This window comes from Monosiga brevicollis, genomic scaffold (genome assembly GCF_000002865.3).
Source record: "Monosiga brevicollis MX1 MONBRscaffold_10 genomic scaffold, whole genome shotgun sequence".
Classification (NCBI taxonomy): domain Eukaryota; class Choanoflagellata; order Craspedida; family Salpingoecidae; genus Monosiga; species Monosiga brevicollis.
The window spans coordinates 953,539-970,903 of NW_001865047.1; the positions used below are offsets into that span (position 1 = coordinate 953,539).

A 17,365-nucleotide genomic window follows, 5' to 3' on the forward strand; every position below is an offset into this window, starting at 1 on the left:
TTCTCTCTCTCTCGCTACATATTCTTGTCTCAAACGGCGGCGGTGGCAGTGACAGTGGCCGGGGGATCCATTTGACGCTGCGGTTGCCTCGGTTTTGTGGTGCTGTCCAAGAGCCATCACACCCGGCTCTGGCCGTGCAAAGGACCATCTCACTCCCACCTCGCCTCACACTCACACTCAGTTGCCAGCCATCCACCCACTACTTGTTGATTCACACACACCCACACACAGACGTCTGATTCGTGCGCCGCTTGCTCGATCTGGCTCGGGGTCGTTGGCGAGTCCACCCCCGCTCTGAACACCCTGTGCATCCAGTCCCTTCTTCTTCTTCTTCTTCTTCTTCCTCTCTGTACACCCCTCGCTCCCCCTCTCCCTCCCTCTCTCCCTTTTTTTCTCTCTCCCTCGCCACCCTGCCATCTCTTTGTCCCGCGCTCGCTTTTCTTTTCAACCGGTCCCGCTCCTTCCTTTCTACCCCGTCTGGCTGGCTGGCGCGTGCGCTCGTCTACTGGCTGCTTTTGGACATCGAGTCGGCCTGACTGGGGCAAAAGAAACGCGTAAAGCCTCCCGTCAATCAGTGCCCACGCACGCAACAACTTTGCAGCACCGCCTCTGGCCCTCGCCCCCCACCCCCTCAGTTCTGGAACAGCCGCTCTGCACTGCCTGTGCAAACCCCGACCGCACTCACCAGAAAAGCATCTGCCAACATGCCGTGCGGTCCCCCAGACGAGACGCGGCGGCGCTCACTGGCCATTGACCGCCAGTTGCGCAAGGAGCGCATGAGCAAACAGCGCGAATACAAAATTCTACTCCTGGGCACGGGCGAGAGCGGCAAATCTACCATCATCAAACAGATGCGCATCATCTACGGTCAAGGCTTTAACGAATCCGATCGCCTAGCCTACAAACCCCTCGTCTATCGCAACATCATCACTTCCATGAAGCGCATGCTTGATGCCCTCGACCAACTCAGCCTTCAACTCGCCGACTCCAGCTTGGAAGAGGATGCTTACGACAAACTCGATGTGGATGTCAACACCGTCGACGCCATCGAGCCATACTACCCCCTGCTCAAGAAGCTGTGGAACGACAACGGCATTCAACAGGTCTTTCAACGGCGCAACGAATACCAGCTCTCCGACTCAACCGCCTACTACTACAATCGCCTCGATGCCGTGGCCGCTGCCGACTACATACCCACCGTTGACGATGTCCTCCGCTCCCGTCAAGCCACCACCGGCATCCACGAGTTTGAGTTTGATCTCGACTCGGTTGTCTTCCGCATGATGGATGTCGGAGGCCAGCGCTCCGAACGCCGCAAATGGATCCACTCTTTTGAGGTACTTGATGCTCACGCACATGCCCACGCCACGTGCAGTCTATCCGCCAGCTCCCCCCCCCCTTTTTTTTCGCCCCTCTCAAAGCTCTCTCGCCCTCTCTCTCCCGTGCTGGGAACTTCGCGGTCAACCACTCGTTTTCGTTTTCGTAGGGCGTAACCTCTATTATATTCATTGCCGCTTGCAACGAGTATGATCAAGTCCTTGCGGAGGATACCAATGTCAACCGCATGCAAGAATCCCTCGCCCTCTTTGGCCAGATCATCCAGTACCACTGGTCAGTTCACGCTCGCATCCCCTCTAGAGCTGTCCAAAGAGTCGCTCTACCTCATGCAACGCCTTTCAAACTCCCATGTCTACTTGCAATAGGTTTGCCAACAGTAGCTTCATCCTTTTCCTGAACAAACAAGATCTGCTCGAAGAAAAGGTCAAGACTCACCCCATCAAGCCCTTCTTCCCCGACTACACAGGCCAAGAGGTGCCGTACCATGCCTTGACCCCTGCGCATTTCGTTTCCCATTTTTGTCCTATTGCTTGTTTGCAATGTTTATAACACTGCTCGCTTTGGACAAGGTGCGCGCCGACCATCCTGCTCTGGCCTCATACCCCCTTTTCGCCCTTGACCGTCTGGTAGGGTGATTATGAGAACATTAAAAAGTTTATCGAAACAATGTACCGCTCGCGGAAGCCTGCGGGCAAGGACCTCTACACGCATTTTACCATGGCCACAGACACCTCTAATATCCAATTCGTCTTCAATGCCGTTCGAAGCACTCTATTACGGATCCATCTCAAAGACTACAACCTATTTTAATGGCCACCGTGACCCACCTCTGGCTCCGCCTGTCCCCTTGGTGTCTTGTACCGGGTGGTGGGGCTAAAGATGCCCCACACCCTCCGCGTGGCCTTTTTGTTTTCGTCACTTATTTCTCCCTTGCTCCTCATGGCTTTGCGTCACCCCTCTTTTTGTGCGTGCATGTGTCAATGTGCTGTTGGTCTGTTGATTAACTTGTTTCCCTTTCCTGTTCCCCCTGGACATGTCGTGTAAGATCAGCGGGCGTGCCTGAATTGCTGGCCCTTTACGCCTGGCGTTTTTACTTTGTTTGCTCGTTCTTTTGTTGTGCCATGCTGTTCATACCTTGAAGACTCTTTTCAACTCAACGCGCATGCCAACATGTTCTGCAGCAACGCTTGTGTTTCTCTGTGTGTCTGTGTGCGATCAACCGCCCTGTCTGTCTCCTTAATGTTATTCACACCTTGGTTTGTGTCGTCTTTTTTGCTTGCGTTTGTTTGATCGCCATCATGTGTGTGTGTGCTTGCACCACTGCCCCCCCTATTACGCGTGCCACCGAGCCATGGCCTTTCTATTTTCCCACTCTTCGCCCACTCTCCCATGAATTCAAAAGAAAGAAACATTTATTATGATTATCTCCGCTTGTCCCGACTTGTCAATTCGCCGATGGTCACTTATAGCATCCGTGATCGCATACCTCACTCATATCTTCTCAATCTCTCACTTTCACGCCCCTGAACCCTCTCCGCCCACGCTCGTGGGTCTTTCAGGGACCCCAATTACCACTGCATCCGCCTCAGCCTCAAGGGTCGACCTTCAGGTGCTGCGGTCATCCGCACCTCACGCTCGGGACTGTGGATGTTCAAACAAATCATCTTCCGCGACCGTCTGCATTAGAAGCTGCGACGCCTTTTTTTCTGTGCGGCGCCGCCACCGATCGTGGCACGTTTCACACACCTAATGATGACATGCCGGCAAGGTGAGGTGTCTGCAAGATGAGACTGACACAGGCTCCCCAGGCTGTGGCTTGTCATACCCGTTGTTCTTCCTGAAACCCGTACTGGGGCAAGGCCAGGCGCCGCTGAGAACAGGAACCGCAATACACGTTGCCACATGCACGACAATGATGCCTACACCAGACGCAGTCCAAGCGATTGCGGAGCACCGCGTGAAAAACCCACAGGCGCAACTTCGCATTCCTGAACCAAATGGTTTTGTACAAACGCACTTGCGCCGAAGTATGGTAAAAGGCAGGCCACATCCATGACAATTCGACACGTCCGCGTCGTGCACCCAAATTACTGTTTCAAATTCCTAAAAGCACAACCGATGGTGAGTCGTTGGCCCATCCGTCGCACTGTCAAATTCGACGATAGGCACGCACATCCTCTTCATCCTCATCGTCGTTAATGTTCGCCTCGACACTGGCGTCGTAGCGAAGAAAGTAGTCCGACCACAACTCAATCCGTTTCAGCCTGTTTCATAACACGCAAAGCGGCACGGCACCATACCACGCGGCCAAGAAGGGAGTCCACAATTCCACGGTGAGACGGGTCAGCCCTTGTTTGTGCCACAAGTCTTTGGATATCTTCGCAGGCAAGCCACATACGAGCAAGTGGGCATGATGACGTCCGACCCGCCTGGAGCATATTGACTTGAAGTAAAACGAGGACGATCGGCTTCCACGGCAGACCAGATGGACGTCGTCGTTTGGCTTAAACGTCGCGCACGCCGCTCTCGGTGTGAATTGCACTGGAAGTTTCCGAACCAGCCAGCCCGACTGTAGTCAGCCAGAAAGACGAGCAAGCGGCTGTTGTACTCAAAGGCTGTCGGATGCTGGACAGTCATCTGGTAGAGGCAATCAAGAAACTGCAAAAAGATTGGAGAACGCTCCGTCACACTGTCGGCGCCACCATGCCGCTCGTCAAATTTGTGCCCAAAGGCAAGCCAATCCTTTTCAATCACCACGATCAACCCGTCAATGGTACGAAAATAGGGATCCAACATGATCTGCGCAAGCGAAACGAGTTGCGACGTTCGATCCCAGCCATCGCTGCAATGCACAAGCGCCGTAATCGCCAAATTCTCCACCTATTCAGAAGATGGATTGAATCATGGAGAAAATGGAACGGATTCAAGCAAGCAGTACGTGGACTCAAGGCGCAGAAGTTCTTCCTACTGCTTCAACTCACCTTGCGTGCAATAGCGCGGGCTGCGCTCAGCACTGCCTTGATGTGGGAGAGCCAGCCGGTGTTTTCGAGCTGACTGTACCACTGCACGTCACTCACACCAATGCACAGCTCCAGCAGTTTGTCGTGGCTTGCGCGCATAGTGTGAATGTTGCCAATCTCCATGAAGAAGACCTAAGCCCAAAAGTCACGATTGATGGTTCACATCAGCTTGCAGCAGGAACAGCGTATAACTCCGCGTGCTCACATCAAGTCGCCAAAGCACCGAGCCCTTGCTCAGCATGCATGATCTGGGATAGCGTCGCCCTGGACCGTGCTTGCTCACCTGAGCACCGACGTAGAATGCCGAGTTTTCCGACCCTTTGCCCATGATTTGATTGCCACCGGCAGCAATCATGGAACGCGCGTCAAACACGGCAATTTGATCACTGTTTGAGGCACATGCACGTAATGCTGCAACCATGTCCTCATCCTCCATAGAGCGCTTCGAGCGCACACCCACCAATGGTTGCGCACATCTGATACGTGACAACCGCCATCCAGGTGCACCAACGACAGCGACATGGAAAAAGAAAGGAAAAACACGGAAAAGCATGAGAAAAGGACAATCAACAGAGCACGAATGTGGCTCGCTTGATTGATGTGCAAGGAGAAAGGGGTGAGGCGCACCGAACGATGGAACGCCGGCGACCTCCACGGTCCGAGTACCAGGTCAATACTGGCAATCGCTGCTTGGACCGAAACGCTGCGCTTCCCCGAATCACAGACTCGGAGACCATGCGTGGCAAAAATAGGATGGGTGGATACGTGGGGCATAGCTCATAGTCACGGTTAAGATCGCTGCAAACACAGAAGAGTCAAAGGTGAGTGTGCAGCCTGGCTGCGAGCCCACCATGGACTCGAGGCATAGTTTTCGCTGACACAAAAAAAAAAACATGTCACGATGGCCACGTACCTCTTCATCCAGGCCGAGAGGCTTCCTGAAAACACGTCTTCTTCAAATACTAGCCCCTGCAATTTGCCGAGACATGAGTGTATGACGCCGTGTGTCGAGAGCATCATCCTGCACATGTGCCGACTCGCGTCGACGTACTTGACGGCGCATTTCAGCCATGGGGTCATAACGGCTCCAGTCCTCAGGCCGGCCACCTCCGCCGTACATGTCAGCGGCGCGGTGGGAGGTGCAATTGGCGATCAAGTGCTCGATACGCGCTGCCAAGGTTTGGGCCATGCCTAACGTTGACCAAGCATCAATGGCGTGAAGCATAAACGCTAGAAGAAATCAGTATAGTTTGTTATTCACCTTGAGCGGCAGGCTTTATCTCACGTACGTTGTGACTGGACATAGGCCGAGCCAGTGGCACCGGGAAACGCGATGCGCACGGTGCGCGCGTCGCGGCATGTGATGGTCACCACCACCGTGGTTGACTGGGCTTGGCGCTCCTGACGTTTGGTTGGTTTACGATCTAGCGACCCCCACAAAAAAACGCGCGGTTTGAGGTGCAGAATCGCGCTTTGGATAGCAAACGACAGCCCCCCCCCCCTTCTCTTTGGCCTTGTCTTTGCCGGTTCTCTGCGGCTGAGGCGTCTACGTTGACCGAGCCTGGATCCTCACCGTTTTCGGAAACCACAGAGGTTTCTGAATTGGCATCGTCGTCAATGCCGCTGGCAGCAACCTCGGGATCATGTGTCTCGGGTTTGCTTTTGCCTTTGGTGTTGGCGGCGTTGCTTCGGAGGGTGTGCATGAGGCGACGAGGTGAGGTGACAGCCCGGAGCGAATCTTGAATCTGACTGCGGGCCGGAAGCTTAAGATGATCGTCTGTGGGCTGCGCGGCGTAGTGTGTTCGGCTCACGGCATCGACGATGGCCGCTGCCAACAGGCCATGTGGGATGGACATGCTAAACGTCTTGACGTTGGGTGTGGGTACGGATGGTGAATCGCGGCCAGCTGAGGCGGCAAGGTCAGCCAAGATGCTGGGAGTGGATGATACGGAGCTTTTTCCGGCGTCGTCATCGTAGCACAGAGCCGGTGCCACGACAATCAGGCGGTAATTGGTAATGTACAATGAGCCAAAGGCGCGGGTGTGACCACAAGAGATGGCCACCGTCTTGAGACACATCTCTGGGCGCTCGGTCTCATCGGGAAAGCTGCCAATGATAGGTTCGCTTGGAAATGAAGCGCTTGGGGTTGGCGATGACGTTGAGGAAACAGGAGCGGGTTGTGCCATGGGGGATCCCGGGGGGCTCTCTGCTGAATCGGAAGAGGAATCAAGGCGATCACGAAGAGCTAAAGCCATGCGAGATCGGTAGGTGCGCTTGCGTTCAGCCTCGCGAGCTGGGTCGTGTAGCACGGGGACGTTGAGGTTGTTGGCCTGACAATAAGCACGCAACTCGCTGGCATCTGCGATGCGAAGCGGCACATTAAATAGGTCAAACCCAAAAGATGTGGATGAGGAAAACCAAAGAAAGGCGCGAGGCAATATCACAGCCCGCCACAATCAGCACAGTCCGGGGGCGGTACATACGAGCGGTAGAGAGGGCGTGGGCGTTGGTGAAGGTTGATTCAATGTAAATTTGGCCTCGAACAATTTCTCGCTTGATGTCTATGACACCGGCGGCCGAGGCACGAGCATCACCATGAGCAGTGGTATATCGTGTGTATGATACGCACAACATGGTCGACAAGGACCCTTTGCACGGTGACAGAGAAGGCAGACAAGGTGACGAAGCCCTTACTTCGGCCGAGGCTGAACCAATCCGAGTAGCGCGCCTTCGCTTCAGCGGCCAGCGGCAGATAGAGCTCCCCCATGAAATCTTGAGCAATGTGATCCTTGGTCAAGGGCACAGTTGAAACACCATAACAATAAGGCTGCCTGCGAGGTGGTGCGAGGTGGCGCAAACTGGTGCGAAACGGGCGACAAAGAAACCTGGGTGCTGCATACCTACCTGATCGAGGAGTACGAGAATCAAGTAGGAGGGTTCAAAGGGAGCATACCAATGGATTTCAAAATCCTCTTCCCAGACGGGGTGCAGTGTGCGCGCCTGCATGGAATGAAGGGCGGTTTGCGGTGAAAAAAAAAAAAAAAAAGTGTTGGGACCCCAGATTTTGAGTCGAGGAGCAAGCAAAGGTAAGTGGTGGGGCTGACTTTGATGGCGGTATCTGCAATGGTGATGGCATCGAACATGATGCGGACAAAGGGGTCGGCCAGACCGTTGCTGTCCTTGGGCTGCAGGTCTTTAGCGCGTCCAACTGTGAAGGGGGCAAAGAGCGTTGCGAGAAGTGAGGCCGGCAGACTGAAGGGAACGGGGTGGTCGACATTGGTGGTGAAGACGTGCAGCACACCGTGAAGATGAAGGATGCCATTGCGCTCAAGGTCGTGGTCCGGAGCTGATATAGCACATGCACCGAGAGCGTGAGATCAGAAGCCAAGTTGGAGTTGGCGATGTCGCAACTTCAGGGCAGTCACGTACGGGAGCGGTGAGCTTTGCCATGGTAGACATGCAGGGTCTTGACTACAGGCTGATCTCGAAGCACCTCGTGCTCTGAGCTAGCCAGTGCCTCGGCCATGGCATCGGCCGTCGACTGGGACGCCGACGGTGCAGACCTGGGGGTTCGAGCCGACGGCGGGCGCGCAGCCGGCGACATGACCCGCTGCGACACCGCCGCATGCCAGGATGCCTGCTCCAACGGATTGGCCTGCGCATCCATACCCCCAAGTTCCTTCCCGCCTCTGTTCTCCTTCCCGCCTCTGTTCTCCTTCCACCCCCAACCCCCGCCCTGTTTCCCCACCCCAACAAGCGCACCAAGAATCGACCCGCCCACGATACACAAGACCCCTCCGCCCTCCCTCTCTCTCTCTCTCTCTCTCTCTCTCTCTCTCTCTCTCTCTCTCTCTCTCTCTCTCTCTCTCTCTCTCTCGAGATCGCTCGTTTTGATTTCAAATTTTAGGTGTAAATGCGAATATGTGTGTGTGTGTGTGTGTGTGTGTGTGTGTGTGTGTGTGTGTGTTCTCTTTTTTCTGTCCCTCTCTCTTTTCTCTCTCTTTTCTCTCTCTCTTCTCGATTAATCACCAGCTTTCAGTCTTTCTCTAGCACGCACTCGCTCACCCGATCTCACTCTCACTCGATCTCACTGGATCTCACTCTCACCCACTCTCACTCACTCACACTCACCCACACTCACTCTCACTCTCTCTCCCTCACGCTCTCACGCTCTCACATTCACACACAACACTCAAGAATAAAATCCAATGATATGTAGGGAATCGATTAAAGGCTGGATCAGGTCGGGCCGGGGCGAGCTGCTCGAAAGGAACAAGTGGCATAGCTCTCAAGACCGCAGGCCCAATATACTGGAGATTATTAAACATCAGGAACAGCACGAAGCTTTTCTGTTACGGCAAAAAAAAATAAAGACTTCTTTCTCTCATAGAACGCCTTGAACGGGGCGGATCGAGCGACAAGTGGGACAACAAATTTTTCTGTCAGAGAGCAAACATTGATGGCACATTGAAGAGCAAATCATGACCCTCGTGGGTCGTGTGGCTGAAAAAAACACACATCGGTCGGGGCTAGTTGACTTCAGAGGTGGCACGAAGGTAATTGACCACGTCAAACTTGTGCACCAGGCGAACAACGCAAGTGCTTGGCGCATGAAGATGGGGTGCGAGGTATGACAGAGCAGCCTCCAGACTGCGACACGGCTGTCCATCCACCTCGACCACCACCAAGTCGCGTTGCAGCGTTGGAATGTAGCGATTCGGGCTGTCCTCGGCCACATGGTCAATCTAAAGCCGTCGAGCACACAGGCATGAGCAGCAGGAGCAAATGTGCAATGTGCAAGCCTTCAGAGTTGACAAGAAAAAAAAGTGAAAAAAAAAAGGCAACGCGAAAGAACATGGCACCTACCATTGCCAATCCCTTGAATGAAATCAAACGAAGTCCGAGCTGCCCCGAGCTACCGCGCAAAAGCGTCACGTCGTGGAAGGAAGGCGTGACGCTGTCTCCCGTTAGAGACCCGTCTACCACTCGACGTAGCGCCGCCCGCTGAGCCAAGCTCCGCGTGTGATAAACGTCCTCAAGGGTACCGCTACGTTCTGGACTAACGGACCCAGCCCTCCTGAAACCGTTCCCACTCTCCGGCCGGCGCACCGTAGGCGGCGACGTTGATTCGGAATCAAGATCGGGCCAGTCCACATTCAGCTCCTCGACAATCCCGCTATCCCATGAGGGGGCGAAGGAAGGAGACATGACGCCCATCGCAAGTTGACGCTGGTTCAGGCGTGGCGCGCGCAGGCCCCGCCTCAAGCGGGTTGCCAACTCGTTCTCCGGCGACACAGGTGCGGCATCGGGGCCACGCTGCGGCAAAGCAAAGGCACGCAAAGCAAAGACGCGCAAGACACGAGTTGAGTAAAATTGAAAGAGTACGGGACCAACAACGGAACAGAAAACCCCCCGGCTTGGCATGTCGTACCCAAAGGCGGTGTGGGGAACTATCGGTCGACCATAGTGTGACATGGCTCGGCTGCACTTGGAGGGGAATCTCGACCTGCAGGAGCAGGATCAGCTCTGACTTGAGTGCCATCACCAGCTGGCCATGTCCCCAAGACTCGATTGGTTCATTATTGATCTGTGGCGTTGTCAAGAGTCAAGAGGTGGACAGCCACATGGCGCAAACACACACGCACACACACACACACGCACACACACACGCACATAGCACGTGAGCCTTCACTTGAGGGTACGGTCCGACACGAGCCGACAAAGCAGGGGACTGGTGCGATTGGATCAAAGGCTACACACCTGGAGAATTTGGTGACCTTCGACCAGTCCAGCCTGCGCAGCGAGAGAGCCGTCAAAGACCTCGCCAACAAAGACGTCCCGTCCCAAAGTCTAACAAAGTCGTTTGCACAGTTCCAGTCACAAGATGAGATAAAATTGATGCTGGGCGAGATGGCTGTTCAGTTTGCGGCCGACATACACCAGGTGCTCACCTGTACAGCCATGCCAAGGGGTTGGCCTTGAGTGGCCACAAGCACGAGGCCAGGAGCCAGGTGAAAGCTGCAGGCATTCACGTGCTGGGCCAGGTCGGGAGCGCGCACGACTTGGGCGCAGGCCGGACAGGCCACCATGTTGAAGGGGCAAGCAGCTTCGTGCTGGTGCAGGTCCTCGAGGCGGGTTTGGGCTTGGCAGCCTGGATGAGCACAGCGTGTGGGCAGTTGAGCCAAAATGTTCTTAAAGGGGCGAAGGGGCACGCCAACGGCTGGTGATTGACGGCAATGTGGACAGGCGTTTTGAGCGTCCATGGCCTGGAGCCAGCAGCACTCGCCAAAGAGGCACTGGCAGCGGGTACACATGATGGGTTCGCGAATGCAGTCGAGGCACACGGGGCAGCTAAAGTTTGCGTCGAGCGGCCCCACGAGCTGCTCCGGTGGAACGCACGCCATGCTGGGGTTGAAAAGTTGGGTAGAGGGCGCAAAGAAGGGAAAGGCCAGAAAGAAGAACCCTTAATGTCTTTGGTCGAATCCGAGCGCGAGCGCACGCAGATGGAAGCTGGCGCGCGCAGTCGGGTCAATTCAGAGAAATGCAAGTTGGCATCAATGGGTCCAGCTCGTTGGACGACGAAAGGGAAGAAGGGAAAAAGTGGCAGCGGCAGTAGTAGCGGCGGCGGCGGCGGCGAGTGCGACACACGCGCTCTGGGCGGTGGCGGCGACGACGGTTGGCCGTTGAAATGCACGTCCACGGGCTGGGCCAGCGAGAGGTGGAGAAGGGAGGGTCGCCAAACCAGCTCTTTTCACCTCGAGGGTAGGAAAGGGTGGGGTTGCCTTGACAGCGCCCCAAGAAGCACAGGTGGGAGTCGCCGAGGAGGTGGTGGGCTGGATCAAGAAGGGTGAGCGGTGGGCTGGCCACCCGACGGGTGGTCCAGGGTATATCACAAAATGGAAAAGGTGACGATGAGAGGCACCCCAAAAAAAAAAACAGTGGTCACAACGGCTGCGCGTGGGTCGTGAGGACAAACGGCAGCGTTGCCTAGCCGCGAAAGTCTGCGGACTAAACGATCGTCAGGTTGATGCGCTGCAGTCCAGGCTTGAGTGCAAACTGGAGACTCCTCTCTCTGTGTCGCATCGGTTGAGGGGAAGGGGGCCTTTGGTGTTTTATTCTGTGTTTCTGCTTGGTGCCCACGTCGCGTCAAACGGCCTCGTGCGTCCAACGGTTGAGCCGTGTGCCCGCTGGTCTCCAATGAGCCGCTCGGGGGCAAAGGGATCGAAAGGCCAAGTCGCGGGGTAGCCGGAACCGTGTGGGGTCGTGATCTTATTGTTAAATGACCCAAACGGCGGCCGTCACCCAGCAACTCTTTTCCGTGAGCCGGCGTTGTCCTGGTGAAGTTTGTCGAAAGGGAACTAACGCGTGCTGTTGTGTGTGAGAGTGTGTGTGTGTGTGAGTGTGAGGGAGTGGCTGCACTCTTGGTTGGCTCTTTTGATCTCATGTATGAGTGCATCAATTGGGTGCGAGGATGTGATGAGGATGGCCCATGTCAGCCTGTCGGTCTTTGCTCTCACGCTTTGCGTGTGTTGCCGATGAATCCAACTGCATTGTTTGCCGGCTCCTCAAGCCAAACCTTAGTCACCTCCACCACACTCTCGTTCAGCGTCAGCGCGTCACGCCTCATGCATGGAGCCGACAATGACATCCAGCGGCATCATACAAGATGCACAATGTTGCATGCATGCACATACAGTGCTCTCTCTCTCTCTCTCTCTCTCTCTCTCTCTCCCTCTCTCTCTCTCTCCCTCTCTCTCTCCCTCTCTCTCTCCCTCTCTCTCTCCCTCTCTCTCTCCCTCTCTCTCTCTCTCTCCCCCTCTCTCTGTGTGTAAAGCTCTCGTACACGCGCGACCGCGCACTTTTGAGTCGAGATGTTCATGTTCATTCCCACGCAAAAGTCAAGCATGAGATCAGATCGTGAGGCTGATGATGAAGCGTTTTATCAACTCGAACCGCCATCATGATTGATCGACAGCATGCTGTGCCAGTCGTGGCCTTGATGTTCAGATATCCAAATGTTCACACGACAGCGAGGTGTCAGGGCCATTTTCGCCGCATACAAGCTACTATTCTATATCCATCAGGGTGCATCAATTGCCAAAGTGTCGTCGTCGCCTCTGGGTTTCACTCATGCCAAATCGAGGGAGGACATCGGGGCGGAAGAAACATGGAGGAAGAACATGAACATCAAAAATGAAAGCCAAGCGAGATAAAAAGAAGAAGCCCACTCGGAAAAACACATCTATTGGGATGTTTCCTGCCGAGGAGGTGTGTACCACCGCTTCGTTCGTTCGACTCTTGCTCCCTCTGTCGACTTGACCAACCAACCAGAGTACTGCCAAAGATAAGATTCGTTGGTCTGTACCTCTTGCACATCTAGCACCCAGACGTACGTGCAGATACGTTCACCATAGTGCGGTCGTTGCGCCCAAAATTCGATCAAAATTCGATCAAAATTCAATCAAAATTCGATCAAAACTCCTGGTGAATGATCTGACAATTCAGCATTGCACGTCTCAACGACAGTTGTCAACACGTTTTTTTGTCTTTTGTGCTTGCTTTCGTGACACCTCTCAAAGAGATTTGTGTCAACGCAGGCTCTCTGCTATAAACACACAAATAAGCCACACCTCTTAAATACATTGCTTTACCAGCTTGGGCAACTTCGGGTGCCATCCGAATCTCTGCTCGGCCTCCTTGACCCGCAGCAACTCTCTTCCACTCTTCCATCTCTTCACACACACACACACTCGACTCGCGGCGCTCGACTCGCGGCGCTCGACACTGGAAACTGGCCTGCGATCGGATTTCCGTGGCAGAGGGAGGCTCAGGTACGGCACCGTTTTGCTGTAGATGCAGGATGCAAGCAGATGGCCAGGGGGAACGTGACGCGCCTGTGCATGGGAAGGAAGGGGCTGCTTGGCTGCCATTTGTTGTGCTGACGACAGGTTGAAATCCTCCAAAATTTCTGACTGCACCATCATAGCCGAACTGCTGGACGTTCGAGTCCACCGCCCTTGCCGCCGTGCTCTAACCTCGAGTCACCAGCGACATGGACGGTGGCAACAACCCGGCGCGCAATCCCTTTGCGCACTTGAGCGCTGGTGCCATCAATCTCGCCTACGTGCACCGCGTTATCAAAAACGAACTTGCCGTCATCTTGGCTGAAGCTGGCCCTGAAATTGTGAGCTCACATGATTCTCCTTTTCCTGCCAGTCTTCAAAGCCGGGGATGGATCGTCCCATGCATGTGCTTGTCTCTATCCGGTCCTCAATCATGGTCGTCCGCTCCTGCCTCAGTCCCTGTACCTAGATCCACCCATTCTGGCCAAGATCCAAAAGTTTATGGGCGCTTCAGAGCTCAAGGTGTGTGCAGGCACTCAACCACGACAAGAGTCAGCGCCTTCGTTCAAGTCCATTGCCACCCTCTGAACCTCACGATCTTGGCCGTTCGCCCTTGACTTGTATGATGGACGGTGCTCCTGCCTTCCAGCAACGCGGTGTTGTATCGTTTCATCCCATGGACCCCACGGTCCGAGAGCTGGTCGAGGGTTGTGCGCCCTCGGCCGTCTTCATCGTGCGGCCCATTCCCCGGATCGTCGAGCAGATTGCCAACATCATCAAATCAGAAAGTCGGGGCAACCCGCCCGAATTTACCGTCGTCTTTCTGCCCACCAAGTCCCTGGAATGCGAAGAGCACCTTCGCGTACGACCTGCATCCGGCCACCCCCCGCGCCCCCTTGTTGCTCGCTTGTGTGTTGCAGCCACAACTCCTCGTGACTCACGTGTGCCCTCTACCTGCTGTCCGTTCTGCCCTTCCCCCACACCCGACCCATTTTTGACTGTGCCCATCCACACAGCAAGATGGCGTTCTTGGCAGCATTAAGCGCATTACCTCCTGGAATGCCAATCTCATCCCCTTGGACGGCGACCTGCTGACCATGGACGAGCCAAGTGCTTTTTACGACTTTCACGTCCAACAAGACGTGTCTCCACTCTTCATGACGGCCAAGTCCATCATGAGCCTCCAGATGATTTATGGACTCATTCCCCGCGTCACTGCCTTTGGACCTGCCGGCAAAGTAATTTACCAACACACGCCTTGCTGCCTCGTTGTGCCATTTTCATCTCAGTTGCGCAGTCCTCATTCCATCGGGTGTCACATCCGGCTCTTGTGTACCACAGCGGGTGGCAGGCATCCTCAAGCGCCTCAATCGCGAGCTAGATCGCCCGCCGATGGTGACGCCAGAAATATCCCATGCTGTCATCTTTGATCGCTCGGTATGATCCCATGTATCCGCGGCGCACATTCGAGGACCCCCGAGTACCCCCGGCTGCGCACAAACTCATTTGCGCCCTTCTGCCTCATTGCTTGCATAATCTTCAGGTGGATCTCGTAACCATGATGTGCACGCAAATGACCTACGAAGGCGCGCTCGATGAGCTCTACGGCATCGATCTCGGTGAGCATGCCTTGACTCTTTGTCTGACCAAGTCACCGGATTGCACTGGTTTGCTGATACTTGGTCCCATTGGCATGCTTGTGTGCTCCAGGCGTTGCACAAGTACCGCGCCGGGTCTTTCCCGACGTGCCCACGGACAAGCGCACCAACCCCGTGTCCTTATATACCGGCTTTTCACAGGCACGCTTGATTTTGTGGTCCTCGATATGCTCTCTTGGCAATCACTGTTCCATCAAAGGCCTGGGCCATTGCCATAAACTTACAGCTTGGGGGTTGAAAATACCTTTTTCTTTTTAGCTCTTCCGAGACGTGCGCGATCAAGAATGGATGCGCGCCGCCTCTACCCTGGCCAAGCGGATGAAATCCTATGCTACCGAATCGGAAGGTTAGTCTATCAGAGAGCAGGGGTCGCTTCTCCAACCCTGGCCCACTCAGCGTCTACCCTGCAGGCATGGCTCACGCTGCTGTTGATGGCAGACGCACGACGCAATGTTCGCTCCAATGATCTGAAAAAGATGCGACAAGTCTCTTCGCGACTCGCCTTTTTGCAGGTTTGCTATGCAAATTCTGTGCAACCAGCCAACTAGCCCTGTTTTATACGTTCCGCATTCTGGCCTCGTTCGCCTCTCTCAACTCATCTTGGGAACTAGGCCGAGCAAGAATCTATCGCCATTCATGGGGCTCTGATGCAAGATGTCAAAGCCAACTTGGATACGGATGAATTTGCCGAGCGCTGGCACCTTGAAATGGTGTGTCACTGCGTGCACGTCAATGGCGAACCGCCGTGCTCGGCCAATTTTTTCTTGTGCTTTTCACTCACTTGTTCACTCACTTGTTCACCTTATCGGACGTTTATAGAGCATGGTGCGCAGCGAGGTGGGCGACAAATACCACGAGTTGATTGAGCAATACCTTTACGGCTTGGATCCCACTTGCCGCTCCGATGTCGACGCACCCCAGACGCTGCGCTCCGACTTTCACAAAACCATGTTCCGCACCATGCGCCTCATGTGCTTGCAATCACTGGTCAATGGTGGGCTGAAAAAGACGCTCGAGCAATACAAGTAAGCGGTTTTTTTTCGTTGAAAAATTATTATTTGTACCTCCCCCACCTTCGTCAAATACCTCACCTCTTGCGCCTGACCGCTACAGGCGCGATTTCGTCAATATTTTTGGCTTCCGTCATCTGCTGACGTTGGAAAATCTTCTCCAGGCCGGCCTGCTCAAGCCCCATGTAAGTTGTTGGGTGTTAATGATCCGAAGCGCATTCATGCCGCTCAAGTGGAGATGCGCATCGGCATAGCTCTCATGAGTTTGCCGCGCGTGGTGCATGGCGGAATTTGCTAGACGGGCAAGACCTGGCCGCAACTTGCCAAAGCCTTCAATTTGTACATGGAGAACGTCGGAGAAGGGTTTGATGACATTAGCTTTAGCTACTGCGGTTATTGCCCGCTGAGGTGGGTGCGGCAAGCAGAGCATTCGCGGCTGCGCTCCGAAGATCGCCCAGCACTGACCATGCGCACTTTCCATGCTTCCTCCTTCAGCACACGCCTCATTGATCTCATGGCTCGGCAAGGCAAAGAAGCAGAACGAAGCATGGGCGAGGTGAGCAAGGGCTGCTTCCCGCCCTCGAGGCAACATTACTGTTGGATGTTCTCACACGATGCTTAACTGCACTTTATGCACAGGCCCTCAAATTGGCTTGCCCAGCCAGCCCGACCATCCTGGACGAACAGCAGACCCTACCCGCGGGCTTGAAGCAACAAGGTGGGCTTTTTGTTGTGTCTGCTTCTCCAATTGTCCATGCTGTCAATTGCCTGGCTTGCTGCTTGCTGCTTGCGGTTCTGCGGAATGCAAAGCAGTGTGCGTGGCTGGTGTTTGCAAATACGTGCTGGCTCAGGTCTGATGTTGATGCTTTCAACTTGTGAACATTCCCTTAGAGCCTGTCGGGTCCACATCGGCGGCCGGTGAGCGTGCCAACAAGCCCGTGACACTGGTCGTGTTTGTGGGTGGCTGCACCGTGGCTGAGCTGAGCACTCTGCGCTACTTGGGACAGCAACATGGTACGGCAACACTTGGAACACATGACCGCTTCTTCGGTCTTGTTCTGTTCTGTGTCTTGCATTCGCATCCCGGGTTGTTTGCTTCTTGGCTTCGTCTTGACCACTTTTGTGTGCTCTTGGTGGTAGAACGAGACTACGTTGTGCTGACGACAGACGTCACGACGGGCGATCGCTTTTTGAGCCAGCTTGATGGCCTGGAGGGCCGGGCCTAGCTAAGTATTGGCTGTTTGCGACCGCCCGCCCCCTTCCATTGCCTTTTTTTTTGTTGTGGCCCACTCGGCCGTGGCTTTGACTAGTAAAATGATGGATGACCAAAGCAAAATGCACATGTCAATTCACGCTCAGTTGGCGCGCACAGCGCGTTACTGAGGCAACGGGGTCACATTTTGCCGGATCACAAAGGCAGTTTATCATGAGGCGAGATTGGTGTAGCGGGCACCGATCGGAGGGCAACTCGTTCACACACACACACACACACACAC

At 54.7% G+C, this 17,365-nt stretch overlaps 4 protein-coding genes across 4 annotated transcripts; 2 read left to right on the forward strand and 2 right to left on the reverse strand.

The window, feature by feature from the left end:
• Nucleotides 1–704: 704 nt before the first annotated feature.
• MONBRDRAFT_25538 (uncharacterized protein) lies at nt 705–2,148 on the forward strand (the record flags this gene model as incomplete). Its single annotated transcript, XM_001745795.1, has 4 exons — nt 705–1,337; nt 1,487–1,611; nt 1,704–1,812; nt 1,969–2,148. The coding sequence occupies 4 exons, from the start codon at nt 705–707 to the stop codon at nt 2,146–2,148; spliced, it is 1,047 nt and encodes a 348-aa protein (XP_001745847.1).
• Nucleotides 2,149–3,487: 1,339 nt separating this feature from the next.
• On the reverse strand, nt 3,488–8,025 carry MONBRDRAFT_8319 (uncharacterized protein; the record flags this gene model as incomplete). Its single annotated transcript, XM_001745931.1, has 13 exons — nt 3,488–3,602; nt 3,737–4,218; nt 4,320–4,490; nt 4,642–4,744; nt 4,986–5,156; nt 5,272–5,327; nt 5,410–5,588; nt 5,648–5,782; nt 5,932–6,717; nt 7,053–7,146; nt 7,263–7,358; nt 7,463–7,704; nt 7,788–8,025. 13 exons carry the CDS (start codon nt 8,023–8,025, stop codon nt 3,488–3,490), a joined length of 2,868 nt encoding a protein of 955 aa, XP_001745983.1.
• An 862-nt stretch (nt 8,026–8,887) lies between these two features.
• MONBRDRAFT_25541 (uncharacterized protein) lies at nt 8,888–10,762 on the reverse strand (the record flags this gene model as incomplete). The annotated part of the gene is made up of 5 exons (XM_001745932.1): nt 8,888–9,103; nt 9,468–9,674; nt 9,790–9,945; nt 10,119–10,208; nt 10,310–10,762. 5 exons carry the CDS (start codon nt 10,760–10,762, stop codon nt 8,888–8,890), a joined length of 1,122 nt encoding a protein of 373 aa, XP_001745984.1.
• A 2,648-nt stretch (nt 10,763–13,410) lies between these two features.
• MONBRDRAFT_32472 (uncharacterized protein) lies at nt 13,411–17,178 on the forward strand (the record flags this gene model as incomplete). Its single annotated transcript, XM_001745796.1, has 17 exons — nt 13,411–13,542; nt 13,658–13,723; nt 13,851–14,063; nt 14,218–14,439; nt 14,543–14,638; nt 14,745–14,820; nt 14,912–14,973; nt 15,118–15,205; nt 15,298–15,371; nt 15,471–15,569; nt 15,679–15,884; nt 15,973–16,054; nt 16,168–16,277; nt 16,365–16,425; nt 16,509–16,587; nt 16,761–16,883; nt 17,010–17,178. 17 exons carry the CDS (start codon nt 13,411–13,413, stop codon nt 17,093–17,095), a joined length of 1,875 nt encoding a protein of 624 aa, XP_001745848.1. The 3' UTR covers nt 17,096–17,178.
• Nucleotides 17,179–17,365: the final 187 nt, after the last annotated feature.